The 17,365-nt window shown below is 37.1% G+C and overlaps 1 protein-coding gene across 2 annotated transcripts; it reads right to left on the bottom strand.

Annotated features, from left to right (window-relative positions):
• Positions 1-456: 456 nt before the first annotated feature.
• On the bottom strand, positions 457-11,569 carry LOC126692776 (uncharacterized). Of its 2 annotated transcripts, none has more exons than XM_050388539.1 (14): positions 11,064-11,569; positions 8,709-8,782; positions 8,473-8,611; positions 8,093-8,181; positions 7,217-7,367; positions 6,934-7,136; positions 6,448-6,644; positions 6,261-6,359; positions 5,682-5,803; positions 3,535-3,636; positions 2,987-3,096; positions 2,736-2,823; positions 2,075-2,271; positions 457-843 (listed from the first exon to the last, which is right to left on the bottom strand). In XM_050388539.1, the coding sequence occupies exons 1-14, from the start codon at positions 11,166-11,168 to the stop codon at positions 627-629; spliced, it is 1,893 nt and encodes a 630-aa protein (XP_050244496.1). In that variant the 5' UTR covers positions 11,169-11,569; the 3' UTR covers positions 457-626. The 2 variants fall into 2 exon arrangements, with proteins under 2 accessions (XP_050244496.1, XP_050244495.1); XM_050388538.1 differs by having other exon boundaries at positions 6,448-6,653; positions 11,064-11,567.
• Between the last annotated feature and the right edge of the window lie 5,796 nt (positions 11,570-17,365).

Here is a 17,365-nt window from a genome sequence, read left to right as displayed (position 1 = left end):
AATAAAGGGGGCAGGGCACCACAACCACCTTGGAACTTTATAAATTAACCTTGCTAGACTGAACTATTGTGAACTGGGATAATTAAAAGATATATTAGTCAATTCGAGGTAACTAGCCTCCTGAACTAAGAGTGAGAACAGATTTTTTGGTTAATTTACTGCTTGCCTCTTATTTCTCATACTAGCATTTAAATACATATTGGACTGATTCAAATGGCACAAGATAACTTTATCATCTAATCCTATCCACGAGAGTCCTATCATCAGATGGTCCCCATCCTAATCCACAACTTAAATTCAAGTAACTAATACTTGAGGCGTTATCACTATCTCAGCATCACTATTTGCTACAGCTGCATCTTTTTGGTTCCACGTGTACATGGGACATAACATGAACACAGCCAATTTGTGAGGCAAATTTCACTTAGCCAAAATGGGAAAATATTTTTAAAAGAATGAGATGATAAAAGACTTTTATAGAAGCATTAGCCAAGAAATATTACTCATAAGATTATACAAAATCAAAATGCAAAAAAAACGGATCAATCTGGGTTTGAGGATCAAATCAATCAGCAACAATTTGTGAAAACATGATTGCTGTATCTTTGGATCATGAAAGCAGAATGTCATATAGGAGAAAGAGAAGCTGTATAAGAACCATTGTCATATTTCAACCCTTTTAAATATCCTGAGCACAAGGAAGGAGTAACAATGGCTTCTGGAATACCAAAAGCAAAGCTACTTTCTTGCAAGCCTTCGCCTGCTGCAGCTTGAGAATCAGATTTCTCACAAGTTGCTCCAAGGGCTACATTCAAGCCAACCGAGGTAGGCTCTGTTATAAAACTGAAAAACCACCCAAAATTAGTAAGTACTAAATAACAGTAATCATCATCCAGTAATTTCAAAACATATGACAATTGCTATTAATGCACATGAACCTCTATTTAATTTGTAAAATAAACCTCAGGAGGTAGCACAGTCTATCAGCGTGGTGTGACAGTTGCAAAACAATGAAGACTCAGATTCAGGACAAATTGGGTGCACCTGTGTGTAGTAGTCTAGGAAGACATTTTTGGGGGAAAAATACTCAGGTTCAAAATCAAGTGATACTCATAAATACGTTAATTCATGCAACAACCGGGTGAAGCCTAATGGCTTAGCATGAATTGTGAGGTGGCACTGACACAATGAGGTAAGGAGGGCAGCGGTCAGAGTACTGTGTGTGTGTGTGTGTGTGTGTGTGTGTGAGAGAGAGAGAGAGAGAGGCAAGAGTTTTGAGAATGGTATAGGATATGTATAAAAATTAAATTAAATTATATATATATATATATCTTTTGGGGCAGGCAAAATCCATTCCTACCGGCATTTTGACATCTCTATGAATTCACCTCCCAAAAAAGAAAAGAAAAAAACCCGCTTCTATCATTTTTTGCATCGATACCTTCCCACACTTCCAGCAAATCAACTGAACTATCCATCATCATAACAAAGTAATTGAACCACTTATATACTTGATATGCTCTCATCCTTCCTTGTCCAATTTTGCTAATTTAAGAGTGGCAGCACTTTCTAGCTGTTCCAACTACAATTGAAGACTAGAACTGCTAGTTTTAGCTTAAAATGTGACAGTGGACCTGTGGTAAGGTCACTCTCTTTTAATTGGATAAGTAGCCTATTTAGCAGTTACTAGTGTAGCAATATTACAGTAATGATTACATCTTATGCTTGCTCAATTAACATATGAGAAGAATAATACTAAAATGAGCAATTTACAATAAAAAGAAAGTCACCTTGCTCTTTTTCAGCCATAATTTCTTTTAAAAAGGCAGATAATGACCCAAGCATTTTAGCTTTAAAAACACAAACAAGTTTTGCCCTTGGTACCATTAATTTTATTTGTCCAGAATCCAGATTAGCCTCCAAAGACAGACAATTATCAGATTAGCTGGGCCCTACAGAGCCAATCCCCCAAATCCAAAGCAATTTTATAAGAAATGATAGCTCAAGAACAACTCAAGAATGTCAATCATGTGAGAGCTAGTATCACTTTAAAAAAGAAAACTTTTTATGATACCTTGCCTCAAAGCTTCTGCCTTCAGAACCCATAACTGCGCATACACTGCATATAATCCATGGTGGAAGATATGCATCCTTAATTTCAATGGTATAGCAGAGACCAGCAGATGAACCTTGTATGCACTCACCATCTTTAGTGGAACCTTTGGGAGGTGCAGCAATATGGTCTGCCCTTTTCAACTCCATGCATCTAACCTGGGAAAAAAAGAAAGATAGATTTAATGTGTTTCACAGCAATGAGCAATAGCAACAAATACTTATTGACTCAAAATAACAAGTGCTGATACATTCCAGAAAATTACAAGTAATGGATAATACAAGTCAAACAAAAAACCTTCTCCCCTAAAGTACCATAGAAGGTAAAACCACTTAGCAACAAGTTATTAGTAATAAATAATAAAGGCAGCAATGCAGAAGTTTGACAACAAATAATTTTTGCAAGAGCAATGATCTTTTCAAGCATTATGCTCCAACCAAAAAAAGACTCTTAATGAAATAAAACTCTGATTTATGGCAACTACCAGATATGCTGACTCATGAGTCTAGCAAAGAGAATAACCCAAGATTTGGTGGTTTGAGCATGTTTTGAACTCTAATAAGACCTATGATATGTGAAACTCTCTTGTTTGAGGAACCCTAGTATACATATTTACACACACCTCTGGAGCAGAAAGAGCGGCATTCTGAAATGGCACAGGTGAACATAATAAAGGAACATCCATAGCAGTCAAGGAGGTCAAGAAAGATCTGGAGACAACCACAAGAAAAAAAGAGTGAGATCTGCAACAGGATAACCGATAATTGAGAGTAGAAGTGAGAGTTCAATTCATTTACACTGATAATGTAGTATCTGAAAACTCAAGTTACTAACAAAGTTGTCTTTTAGAAACTTAATTAACTTCGCACGTACCTATAATTTAACAAAAAATCATACAAACCATGTACATTCTTATTGCCACTGAAAACCAGCAACGACTGTGAGCTATTATCGATGTCAGACAAGGAACTCAGGCGCCGAGTCTGCATTCAGAAAGCCCAATAAGTTAAAATGCACAAAAAGCAACATCAAAAGTAGTTGGGCTTGGGCAAGACCCTAATACACAACTACTCATACAGAATACTTCCCCAATGATAAGACAGACCAAATTCTTCCAAACAAACGACAAGTTCAGAGGGGTTGGCATGCATGATCACCATGCTCCAACCAAATCTTTGCCAAATGGTTGCCCTTTTGGTTTTCTTTACAAGCCAAAAACTGTCATACATCAAATGGTCAATAAAGTCCAACAGTGACCATGGCAAAACTAGGATAGGTTTCTTAGCAGAAAAATGAAGTGACTAGTCTCAACTACCAGTGTCCAACATGTTGCAGGGAAAGTTATCTAATGGTCCACCTCAAGCATGAATGCAGGAAAGCCAAATGAGGAAAGGACAAAATTAAAAGGCATCAATATAAACCTGGCCCAAATTATGCTTCTCGATCTCTGAGAGCTCAACCAGATCTTCAGTAGTTACTTGCTCTACTTTGGAGTGGCAAAGAGGCATAGAGAAACAAACATCCTAAAAAACATTAATTGCAGTCAAAATAAGATGTCAGACATCATTGGACATATAGGACTTTACAGAAGGAATACTATGCATGTGACAACATGTAGAACTCAACAAAAACATTCTTTGATGATAACAGTTCAGTAGTACATAATTTACACTAACTGTAGAGGTCTACAAATTCCTGGAACAAAATGATTATCATGACAGGCACAAGTGTGCAATCATATTCTGTCACGGGAAGCCTATCAAGAGTGAATATCAGATAACAATGCTGAAAAATCCATATTAAATATAATTCTGTCAGTGTGGGTTGTTAACTCATTGTTATTAAAATGAACCAAATATACCTTAATCAATCCAAGAAAAATTTGAAGTAGCAACAAGACATACTGAGATAATTTTTTTTTTTTTTTGATAAGTAATAAGGATTTATTGATAACGAAAAGAGAGAGACAACCAAGTACATAGGAAGTATATAGGGGTGTACATATCAAATACAAAAATTACATAAATCAAGAAAATCCAAAAAAGAAGAAAAATGATGGTTTCTCCATACTGAGAACCAGTCCAGTAAGGTTCTAAAAAAAAGAAGCTTGAGATCAGGCATAGAACGCTCATTGTCTTCAAAACACCTACTATTTCTTTCCTTCCAAATACACCACATCAAACAATGAGGGACAACCATCCATATATCTCCATTGCGATGGTGACCAAATCGACCTTGCCAGCAAGCAAAAAGCTCAACAACAGACATTGGCATAACCCAACAAACTCCAAATAAACCAAAAACCATATCCCACAACTCCAGAGCAACCGGACATACTGAGATAAATATAAGTGTACTGTCACTGTCAGCATTAGCCTTTCAGTGCAGACATCAGCACCATTTCTACCTCTTGATACTGTAACTTGGATTATGGTCAACCTGTGACTATCATCTTCTCATATTATCTGATATAAAGGCTTGAAGACACTAAATTAGTCTTGATTTTCTGACAAGTTTATAGACTCCAACAGCACAATTAAGTAACATAAAAACAGAATTCAGTTTTGGGTTTTATTGAATTAATCATATTACTAGATAGAAATCAGATCTTTGCTTATATCGTAAAGGATTCAATCCCATTCATAGAGCCAAAAATATGATAAAACAAAACAAAAGGTCCAATCCTCTGGCTGTCCAGAATATATTAATAAATTTTATGGCTTTATAAGAGGAATTAAAGCACTATTAGCAACCAAATTGAACAAAACCTCATCAGTAATTTCAATATACACTCCAGTTAACCTGAAAATCACAACCCAACAAGAGCTTTCTTTGAGTAACCACAACATGAGGTAAAGTTGAGTTATAAGATCCTTGTTCAATTATACAGGTTGAACTTGGGCAAGGCTTCTACCCAACTCCCAATTCAGTCCCAAATAGCATCTCAATGCACAATCCAATTCCAGCGGCTATGAAGCTATGATGCTACCTAACTTAGGGAATAACAGCAAACCAGTGCCCAAAGATATATAACACTAGAGTTAGTCATAAGCAAATCACCAGAACCAGAAATCTCCAGTGTTTCTTCATGCGATCAGCCCATCATAAGCCAAATAATAAGGTGGTTATAATACAATGGCACCACCACTATTTTCTTTCTCCAAGCAAGAAAGCTTTTCAATTCGGAGATCTGAGAAAATGTGAAGGCCAACAAATCCTTGATTTATCCACTTTAACCACTACTTAAGTAAATCTTAAATGCAAACAAGGCAACATAACCAAACGAAGCTTGATTTGTTCCAAGTACAATGGGGAAAATAGAGTCAAAGATTATCAAATTAACATTTTGATTATAAAAATTAAAATTATCACTTTCACATAAGAAATGCCTACCATGTTCTATCAAAAGCAAAACTATTTTTTAGCCACAAACTAACAGTATATAAATAAAATAGAACACACTTATAATGATCAAAGTAACAAAATAAAAAAGACTAAATATTTGTATGGTAAAAAACAAGTGCAAGCTCTGGACAAAAAGATTAAAAAGTAAAGGGGTACATCTTACATGCTCTCTTAACATTGACCTCAAACCTCTGGTTGACCGCGAGATATAAGCATTGCACGAGCGCTTGTTCCTCCCCAAGCTATCACCACCGTTGAACATCACCACAAAATGTGAAGTACACACTAGAAAGTTTTCCACACAAAAAATTATATAAATATCAGCATGTCATTGTAGAATTTCAAACTAAAATGAGAGTTCAATGGTTAAAGAAACAGGCAAGAGCATAAGACTCCATAAAGTTGTCTAGGCAAGCCTCATAAATGAATAAAAGCATGTAGATTTTCATCAACATAGTTATGGTTATGTGCAAATCTAAAACAATTCTCCTGAAACAACTACAAGAACAAGAATGTAGTGAATCTTAAGAAAATAACAAGGTCCCCTCATCCCTGATTGTCGCAACTCACAAGTATCATTAAGGCATAACATAATAATTTAAATTCTAAAGGTATTGCATGTGCCTTATGATGCTAGCATAAAGCATAATTCATTGATTGTAAGCTATGTTTCAAATGTACTCCATGAATAAATACTAAAAAGGTGTTGATAAACAGTACTAGTGTGAAAAAAGGTGATTACCATAAAATAGATTACAAACATTATTCCGAAGCATGTAGTAGAGACTCCGAAAAGAGTCCTCCCATGCAAGCTGTCGTTTTCTTAAGAAATCCATTTCCACTGCATAAATGAGAAAAGCTGTTATAGAGCATCAGGGCAAGGGGGGAAGACTTTTATCGCTATAAGCAAGCAAATTTATTCACCATACCTCCCTCTGCTGCTGATGAAATCAACACTGATATGAGAGAAGATGGTAAGGTAGATTGAGGGTAAACCCATGAATGCATAACTTTAGAACTTAAAACATGTGAAGTTGATGTGAGAACGGAGCTATGACTGTTGTTTTGATCCTCAGAATGACCAAATTGGAATGTGAACTGGGGCATGGTACCAGATATGATTGACCTATGAATCCTTATTATTGGGAAACAAGATAGAGTTAGTCAACCAACTAGAATAACCAGCTATATATAACTCATACTATCAAAATGGACAAACAATAAGCGTCCTAAACAACTAATACCCAGAGGATATGGCATAAGCACCCACATATGTATACATGTCTACTAAGAAATAGCAGTAGATCTCCCAACCAAAGGGATTTCCAAATCCCATGGAATGGTCTCATGTCCAAGCATTGGCAACAAATAAACTCTTAAGAATGTGACAATCTTTGATATACCAGTACACTCACCGATTCACCGGGGAAGAGGACACCATTCGCACACAAGTTTTCAGAGTAAAATCTAGAGGAGCCTTTCGGCCAGGTAAGTGGCACTCTGAGCAAAAATTGCCAGAATAAGTTGATGTAGGATCCCCGGGTCTTTCAGAAGAATCAAAATGTGAACCAGAAATGGCAGGGGGATCAAGGGCAGCCAGACCTTTTAACGCTTTATCCTATGAAAATAAGTGGTAAGTTAATCTTAACAGATTCTTAGCTTAAATAATCTGAAAATAAAACTGCAGAGATCATATACCATATCAATCGTTGCCAAGCCAGATGATTTATCACTGACTGATGAAATCTCGTTAACACTACGAAATGTACTTTGACTACACTTTCCAATTGATTGAAAGACTTGCGCTGCACCATCTTTGGCATCTTCAGAAGCAACAGAACCTTCTCTACTGCAGGAGATAACAATGTAAAATTCAAAAGAAAATGAGGACTTGTTGATTAACTAAAAAGGAGCAATGAGGACCCTGATCAGATTATTAATCAGGAATACTCTCTGTTTGATATCTTGTACTCTAACATCCACATGGTGAGGGCCATAATTGCATGAGGTGGAGGTTGACTCAATGCAGTGTTTCCCTAGAAAAGTATTTGGTGGGTAAAGGCTCCAAAAAGGGTGGCTTTCTTTGTGCGGATAGCAACTCCTAACTGGTGACAATCTTATTAAAAGAGGGTACATTGGTGTTGTATGTGTAGAAGTAGAGATGAGATAGTAGATCATTTGTTGTGGCATTGTGACACTGCTCATGAACTGTGGACTTTTATATCTGTGTTTGGGTTTCATTGGGTAATTTCCAAGAGTGTTGTTGAACTACTTAATAGTTGAAAAAATTGGTTTGGTAAACATTCTTCCATTGTTTGGAATTTGAGACTGTTATGCCTGTCATGGACCCTATGGAGGGAAAGGAATTGGTGCACATTTTGGGCCTTGGTGAGATACTTTCTACTGTAAAATTCATTGGTTTTCTTTCTTTTAAATTGTAGCTTTCATTCTTTGTCATTCTTTAGGAGTACCTTATGCATATTTCCTCTGTACATGAGGTAGTTTCTCTTCTTCAATAAAATTAATTAAATTGTAAAAAAACTAAAAAGGAGTGGACCATATAGAAAGGCATACCTTAAAAGTTGGTGACGTCTCTTGGCAGCCAAGGATGAAATTAGAGATATATTCTTAAGGCTGCCAGTTTGCTCAATTGAGTTATTTTCCTGAAAAAAATAAAATAATTTTTATGTAGTATTAACCACATTCACATTCAGAGATTTAAACTACACTGATAAGGTACTCCAAAAAAACTAAAATTAAAGAGAAGTGTTACACCCACAACACTTTCACAACAAATTCTAGGTGATAAGTTGTTATTGGTTCTAATTTGAACCCACCACTGAAATTACTTTTTGGCCCACTGGTAACAACCTACCACTTAGGATTTGTTGTGAAAATGTTGTGCACTTAGCATTTCTCAAAAGTAAATCACATACAAAAGGAAATGTATTCACCTTAGCATTTTCTTTTCCAGAAAGCATTCTAACCCTGGACTTTTTAACAGGAAATACTTCATCCATTCGGGTGTCAATGTATCTTGGATTCTTTGAGATTTCAGGTTTCTTGAGCCCATTATCCACCTCATTAGTGTCACTGACAGAAACAGGCAAATTTTCAATGAATTATAAACACCCCCCCCCCCCCAAAAAAAACAAAAAAATAAATAAAAGGGAAGTAAGGAAAAGCATACTTTGCTGTACCAACCAAAGGGCCTGGAGATTCATCTACAAGGTCTATAACATTTGTCTGCTTCAACTGCTCCCCCTGTCATGCATTCACCAATGAATGAACCATAAGTACTTTTGTCTCTATCAAATTTGTTAGTGATTGTTAGCAGGAACAGGAGACTTCTTGGAAGCCAAATTAAAATTAAAAGCAATTGAAATTGTCTCCTAAGAGCACTAAGCTAGAAACATCAATCCCAATTCAAAAGAGAGACAGAGAGAGAGAGAGAGATTAGCAAATTTTCTTCAACATAATAACTAAATAGAACAAATTCACTGGCAAATAAACACAAAAGTTCCGCATGAAAATGAAACAGGCATCCTATGCAATGATGAGGGTTACCATAGGTGATGCAGGATCTTTGAAATTCAACACTTTACTAGATTTCTTGATGAGTTCTTGAAGGGTTCTTGAATAAGGATTAATGTTTAAGGGTTTTAGGTTAGAAAAGAATGAATCTTGATGGCTGTTTGGGTCTGGAACAGGGGATAGAACAAAGAACAAGTTAAATAAAATGCTAGGCAACCACACCCTCAAAGCTTAAAAATAAGCTGCTGAATTTAATTAGAATCAAAATCACTATGAATATTATTGACTACAATAAAGCCTTTATATGGGCTATTATTGAATCCTTTCCTAGGACTAGGACTCTAAATAGGTTATCCTAGAATGACTAAGAATACTAAATACTAGTAACACACAAAAAATGACTTACTAACCTCTAAACGAAATGGGAAAATGACTCAAAACATAAAATAAGACTCATGGGCCTTTGGTACAACCAAGGACAGCCCATTCCAGAAAATCTTGAAATTGCCAAATTGCCCTTATTTTAGTAAACTTAATTAAAAATGATCCAACAGCTTTCTAAGCTAAAAACCTCAATACTAAGACTTAATAATCACTAAAGTAACCTATTAAAGGTACCAAGGAAGTCCCACATCAAAACTAGACCACAAATCTTGAATCTTTATATATTTAATATTGTTTTTCCTTGAACTCTTCCTGGTCTGCATCAATAAGCTAAGCAATAACAACAAAAACAAAGTGTTAGTCCCAAAAAAATGAGGTTGGTTATAGATCCTCGACAAACTAATTAGGCACAATTACAAATATTCTTCTCTGTCATTCTATCCTATCCAACATCATACTTTTTGTCACCTCCTTAATTAACATGTTATTTTCTATTAATTCTAAAAACTACTGTTTTAGGTCTTCCACTAGCATTTGTTGTTTACTTGACTTAAATCGAATCACTCTTTCTCAATGGTATATTAATCACTTTCACTTACACAAGACCATACCATCTCAAATGACCCCTCACCTTTTCATTAACAGAAGCTAACTCTATGAATAAAACATGGATTACAAGGCATATACAATAATTAATTTCCTATGAATATAAGACATTGATTACAATTCAAATCATCCCCTGATCAGTGTGCTCTGCATGACAGATATTATTTGTAACAACCATATGATCATGACATAGCCGATCAATTATATGTTCATTTCATTTGAACCATCAGGTAAGTGTTAGGGGTATGGTCTTTGTATGATTATGTCAATTCTACTCTTCCAGGAAGATGTCCTACTCATGGTGGACACAAGTTATAGAGGCCTATAGATTTTCCATCTCATGGTCTAGACTAACTCCAATTATGCTCACAAATTTCTTTCAAACTAACAATTTTTTTGTTTAACAAAGTGTTAGAATAATGGTTAACGATAAAATTTACTCTTTCCTAACAACTTAAGTTTTTGGAACCCTGTCTCCATGATATCAAAAGGTGGGTGGTCCTGAGTTTGGACCCTGCCTCCACTCCACCTCCCATTCAAAAGTTAAAAATCCCACACGTTAGGCCCCTCACTTATTAAGGGGAGCTTAGACCCACACATGAGGTAGAGTGTTAGAATAATGGTTAAACAGTTCAATGATTAAATTCATCCTTTGAACAATTGATAATTTATTAGAAAATGTAATGCACTGTTCAAAGTCAAATGTCCATGAAATCCCTGTAAACAGTTACACAAAATTTTCCTCCACCAACAACTGTCTCAAATCCACCTTACAAATTTCTTTTCCGTTCTTGCATTTTCCCATCACCCAAACAAAACACAAACCTGGACAAAAACTAAAATAGATATGCCAAATTTGTCAAGCGTTATCAGATACATTTGAAATCTAGATTTATTCAACATATACCTAATCAAATCAAGACCGAATCAAGAAAATAAAATAAAGCAGCCAAATCAATGGATTCTCAAAAACCTATATAAGTATGAAAATCATTCATTTTCTATAAGTTGAGCAACATACTCTGAGTTCTGATGGTGTTTTCCTTCTGAGTCCCGTGCTAGCCTTCATAGCTCCTCCTCCGCCGATTTGCAAAGAACTAGGTGCTTGTGCAGCGACCTTTGCCATTCTATCTATACTGTTCAGAACACCACCACCGCCACCACTACTCAACCACTCAACTCACCGCCTTCTACGATCAATTCAAATCAATGCAAGCGATTCAAAACCACCAGATTATCTTTGCCTGTGCGTCGAGAAAGAGCGATGAAAATCTAGGGTTTCGAATCGATTTGTTTGCCCCAAATGTTAGAAATTTGGGCTTAGGGCAAACCCGCACAGAGAGAGAGAGAGAGAGTTGGGTTGTGTTGAGTGGAGTGGAGTGGAGTGGGAAAAAATGCGGTAAAGTTGAGGAATTTGGGAATTGTTTGAACGAAATTTGATTTCCCTCCCCTCTGTGATTTGACGCCGTTTGTGCTTAGCGTTAGATACCGTTTGTGTGTCAAGAGAGCTTGGTGAAATAGAAAAGAGGGAAGTCCTCTTACTGGTTGGTTTGCTCTCGCGCAACATTGGAAATTTGAAAATTTCGGAAACTTCTCGAGGGCCTCTTTGAAAAATAATGCTTTTTTTTTTTAAAGAATAATTTGTAATTTTTTCTATAATTTTTTTTTCAATTTTTTTTTAATTTGATAATTATAATAGATGAGAAAGGATTTGAACTCTAGGGTATGATTGGATCGAGGGAACGGGAGAGAGCTAGATATCAATTGAATTGCAATATTACATACATACATATATTTTCTTACAATTTGTTCCAGCAATAAGTTAAAGTTGATCATGCCCAATCAGGCTATTACAATTTGTTCCAACAATAAGTTAAGGTTGATCATGCCCAGAATTAATGTAGTTATGTTTTTTTTCCCTTATAAATTTTATTAACACCTTTAAAGGCACAATTTAATATGCATTTAATGGTCAGTTTGATTTTTTTTTTTTCTAAATAATATAATCAAAGTGTATTTTTTATTTTCAAGTAAAAGGTAAAAGGTTAGAATTTCATTAATTTAAAGAATCAAATTAGGGGTGTGCATGAATCGAATTTGGTTTTTTTCAACCCAACCCACCATAATGGGTTAAAAAAATTTTAACTCAACCCAACCTATCATAGGAGCCCAACCCAATCCAACCAAACTCATATTGATCGGGTCGAATCCATGGGTTGGATAATTTTTTTAATTACTATTATTATTATTAAATTGAGTATTAGAACAACACCACCATAAATAAGAGCAAATTTATAACCAAATAATCATGAGCATAACACCAAACTAACATAAACTATATAACCTTCTCCAAAAATAAAAACATAAACTATATAAGGAGAATTTAGGGTTTGGGTTTTATTTAGGAAGATGAGCAAAAAAGTAAATAACAAAATTGTATAATATATTTTTTTTAATTTAAATATATATTAAATTTAGGCAAATCAGGTTGGTTTAGGCGGATTTGTGAATTTTATGAGCCCAACCCAACCCAACCCAACCCACAGTAAAAAAAAAAAATTTATAACCCAACCCAACTCAACCTACCAACCCTTAAAAATCGACCCAACCCAATGGGTTGAGTTAGATCAGGTTGGCAGCACACCCCTAAATCATATACATCCAAATCCAAAACAGCAGAAAAACAAAAGGCAATTCCTTCATCCCAAACATTAATATCCTCATTATGAGCAAATGAGGCTAGCTGTTGTGCTACCCTATTACAAGACTTAGTGTACGTTTGGATTCGGCTGAAAGCGTTTGTGTCTAGCGTTTTTCTTTTCTTTTTTTTTTCTTTTTTTTCACGTGTTTTAGGGACAAATTTTACTGTTACGGCTACTGTTCATGAACAGTAGCCACAATATTTGACTTGTCAAACAATTTTCAGCCACATTTGTGGGTCCTGTGAACAATTCACGGGACCCACAAACCTCACTTTTCAGCAACTTTTTATTAAAAATGGGTCCTACGGTACTATTTACATAATTAAAAATTATTTTGCTACAATATTTTTCAGTTTTCAGTTTTCAGCTGTATCCAAACGAACCCTTAGAAACCTTTTTTTTTTTTTTTTTTTGAGGATCAAAACGATGAAATGTTATTAGAAAACTATAAATCTGAAAGTACAAAAGGAATCACATCCGGTGGAACATGCTCCATCCAGACTAACAATGGAAATGCAAATCTTGCTCTCTTTGCTAAGGCATGAGCCACACAATTACCCTGCCTCCTAATATGAGAGAAAGAGAAAGTTCGAATCGAACCGGAAATAGACATTATATCTTTCACATACTGACCAATTGAGGAGTGGCCCACATCACCTGACTTCAATGCCTTGTAAACAATCTCTGAGTCTCCTTCAAATATTGATTGTGCCATGCCCAATTCTACAATGAACTGGACAGCCCTTCTTGCAACTAGGATTTCCACCAACACCACTGTACCGGGGTAAGGTATTTTTTCTGAAAGTGCAGCAAGTACTTCGCCATTTCCGTTTTGCACCACCACACCTATCCCTGCCTCTCCCGCCTCTTCAAAAACTGCTCCATCATAGTTGGTTTTATACCCCTTGCCCAATGGTGGACTCCACTTCGTTGCAATCGCAGGGGACTTAGCCATTTTTTCCGAAAATTTCAACTGGAACGCCGAGAGATACTGAGCTGCTGTACTGAAAATTTTGCTCTTGTCCAAGCTGGATTCTTGGAGCCGTATTTTGTTCCGACGATTCCAAACAAACCAAGCCACTACCGCAAATAGTTCCAGCCTCTGCTTTTGTACTCCAATCAAATTAATTAGTTCCTGTACTTCATTAATATTTGGATACTCTGTTCTAACCCAGCTGAAACAGGGGAGCCAAACTTCTTTCAATTCATCACAATTCCATATTGCATGGAGGGTGGTCTCTTGAGCAGAAAGACAGGCGCCACATCTTGTGTCCTCAAGGATTTTTCTTTTCTTCAAATTCACTTTTGTAGGTAGTGCGTCGGAGCATACTCGCCATAGAAAATTTTTAATTTTGTTTGGCACCCGTATCTTCCATAGACGTTTCCAGAAGGCTTTCTGGATTGAGGCATCCGAAGCCGATGCTTCCATCATGTTTTCCTCTTCACACAACTATTTGTACCCAGATTTCACTGAATACTCCCCATTTGTACAGCCCGGCCATATTAACACATCCCGCTGGTTTGTCAAGCACAAAGGAATGGTCATTATGCGTTGGGCTTCAAAGGAGAGGAAATGTTGAGATATCAGATCCTGATCCCAAGTTCCTGTGTCCTGGGATATAAAAGCCGACACCTTTGCCCCTTCTAGCTCAGGTACCCGTGGAGAAACTATTTTGGATGACCCTCCGCCTGGAAGCCAATTGTCACAGTACAGACTTATATTGTTGCCATCACCAATTCTCCATTTCATTCCTCCAGAAATTACCTTCCTGGCTTTCATGATACTTTGCCATGCATATGACCCCGATGAAGTTGTAGCTTCCAAGACCGAACCATTTGGAAAATATTTGGCCTTGAAGACACGGAAGAAGAGAGAATTCTGATCCCGTAGTAGCCTCCATACCTGCTTAGCTAGCATAGAATCGTTGAATTTTTCCAGATCCTTGAATCCCATGCCTCCCTCCACCTTTGGTTTGCAAAGAATTTCCCATTTTTTCCAATGGATCTTTCTTTGTTCCCCCTTCTGCCCCCAATAGAATTTTCGGATCATAGCCTCAATGTCATTGCATAAACTCACCGGTAATTTGAAGCAGCTCATTGCGAAGGATGGAATTGCTTGCACTACCGCCTTCAATAGGGTTTCTCTACCCGCTTGGGATAGTAGTTTTTCTCTCCACCCTTGTATTTTATTCCAAACCCTTTCCTTTATGTATCTTAGACTCTCCTTTTTATTTATTCCTACCACCGCCGGCAAGCCAAGATATTTTTCATACTCTTTTACTTCCGGAACCCCCAAGAAATCTGAAATCTCTTGCCTTCTAGCAACATTTACTGCCTTGCTAAAAAATATAGAGGTTTTCTCCCAGTTGAGCTTTTGACCTGAAGCACGTTCATATAAGGATAGAATGGCTCGGATTTCATGTAAGTCTGACATGGTAGCTCTACAAAACACCAAGCTATCATCTGCAAAAAATAAATGTGAGATTTTTGGGCCATTTTTGCATAAAGAAAAGCCCCTTATTTTGTCATTATGGGCTGCCCTTTGAAGCAACCTATTCAACCCCTCCGAACATAGCAAAAAGAGATAGGGTGACAAGGGGTCGCCTTGTCTAATTCCCCTAGTAGGTCTTATATCTCCCTTTGGCTCTCTGTTCACCAAAATCGAATAAGACACAGTGCTAATACACTCAAAAATAAGAGACCTCCACTTTTCACAAAAGCCCATTTTCTCCATGATCATCATCAAAAACTTCCATTCAACTCTGTCATATGCCTTGCTCATATCTAACTTCATAACCATAAAGCCATTCTTTTTAGATTTTTGTGATTTCATATGATGTAGGGTTTCAAAAGCCACCAATATATTATCAGATATAGCTTTACTAGATTGAAAGGCAGTTTGAGATTCCGAAATAACACATGGTAATAATTTCTTAAGTCTATTTGCAAGGACTTTAGAAATAATCTTGTAAAGAGTATTACAAAGAGCTATAGGGCGGAATTCAGAAACTTTTACCGGGCTCTTGACCTTCGGAATGAGTGTGATGAAGGTTCGATTAATGGAAGGAGGGATTGTACCAGAATTAAGGCAAGTTAGGACTGCCTCTGTCACATCATCACCTACAGTTGGCCAAAAATGTTGGAAGAATAATGGAGGCATCCCATCCAGACCAGGTGCTTTTAGAGGATCCATCTGCTTTATGGCTAATTCCACTTCACTTCTTTGATAGGGGGCGGCAAGTTCATCATTCATCTCTTCTGTAATCACCAATGGAGTTGCTTCTAAAGCTTCCTCAATCGAATCCGGAGAGGATGAGGTAAATAAATTGGTGTAGAATGCTATCAATATATTTGCTATCTCCCCTTCTTCTTCACACCTTTCCCCAACCAGATTTTCGATCACTTCAATTCTGTTTCTTCGATATCTATGTGTAGCTTGGCTATGGAAAAATCTAGTGTTTCCATCCCCTTCATGTAACCATGTGCGTGATCTTTGCCGCCACATTTTTTCCTCCTTAGATAGAAGATCATTAATCTCCCTCTTAAGCTGAAATACCCTACTCATGGATTTCCCAACAATAGCTGCATCTTCAGCCTTACGTAGCTGCACCTTTTTTTCCTTTAATTGTCGAGTTATATTTCCAATAGCCAGCTTACTCCACCATGTCAGTTTGGATTGACAGCGCCCTATTTTGCCTTCAACCCGAGCCATGGCATGCCCAGTGGTTTCGTGTACCCATGCTTCTTCAACTACATCCTTGCATCCTTCTTCCCCCATCCACATGTGTTCAAACCGCCATGGTTTTTGTCGGATTTTTGGTATCCCATTCAAACAAATAAGAATAGGTTTATGGTCCAATGAGCCACACTCCAAGTGCATCACTTTAGTGGCAGGAAATTTTTCAATCCACTCCATCGTTGCTACCACTCTATCTAGTCTTTCCCAAATAGTGAAACCATCCGGATGGCCATTACACCATGTGTATTTTCCTCCCACAAGACCAAGATCTCTGAACCCACACTCATCAAGGACATCCCTAAAATCACCCATTTGTCTTTCAGGCCTCAATCTTCCTCCTTTTTTTTCATGACTGCGTGTAATTTCATTGAAATCACCTGCACACAACCAAGGGATCGCATTCCTATTCTTTAGTCTCCGTAGGCAAGTCCATGATATATGATGATTCTGTGTTTCTGGCTCCCCTTAAAACCCCGTAAACCTCCATTCTTCCTCCTTTCCTTTGTTCAAAATGCCATCGATATGGTTTGGAGAAAAGGTGCCTAAAGAAAAATCGACATCCTTTTTCCAAAAAATTACAATACCTCCTCCTCTTGTTTCCCGACATACTTCGATCATACCACCAAGTTCAACTTAACACGTATCTCTTTTAGCCTTGCTTTATCAATCCATGTTTTGGCTAAGAACACGACTAAGGGATCTTGTGCCCGGATCAAATCCCCAAGCTCTTGTTCTGTCTGGAGGTTCCCAAGCCCCCGACAGTTCCAACATAGGAGATTCATTGCTCTTGGCGGGGCTGACACTCAGCCTCCACCACTGGTAAATTCGTTTTGCTCTTCGAAGGAGCCAACCTTATTTTCTTCTGCCCTCACACCCATCCAC

Source organism: Quercus robur, chromosome 7, assembly GCF_932294415.1.
Source record: "Quercus robur chromosome 7, dhQueRobu3.1, whole genome shotgun sequence".
Taxonomy (NCBI): Eukaryota; Viridiplantae; Streptophyta; class Magnoliopsida; order Fagales; family Fagaceae; genus Quercus; species Quercus robur.
The sequence above is the reverse complement of the archived record's forward strand: the minus strand, read 5'-3'. Positions and strand labels throughout refer to the sequence as shown.

What these genes read in the sequence shown, in the direction of transcription:
- LOC126692776 (XM_050388538.1), bottom strand. Translation starts at nt 11,168, where the DNA reads ATGGCAAAGGTCGCTGCACAAGCACCTAGTTCTTTGCAAATCGGCGGA. An exon ending in CCTTTGGTTGGTACAGCAAA is followed by an intron (nt 8,612 to 8,708) that starts GTATGCTTTTCC and finishes TGTTTCTGTCAG; the next exon opens with TGACACTAATGAGGTGGATA. An exon ending in AGAAGCATAATTTGGGCCAG is followed by an intron (nt 3,097 to 3,534) that starts GTTTATATTGAT and finishes TTCTGAATGCAG; the next exon opens with ACTCGGCGCCTGAGTTCCTT.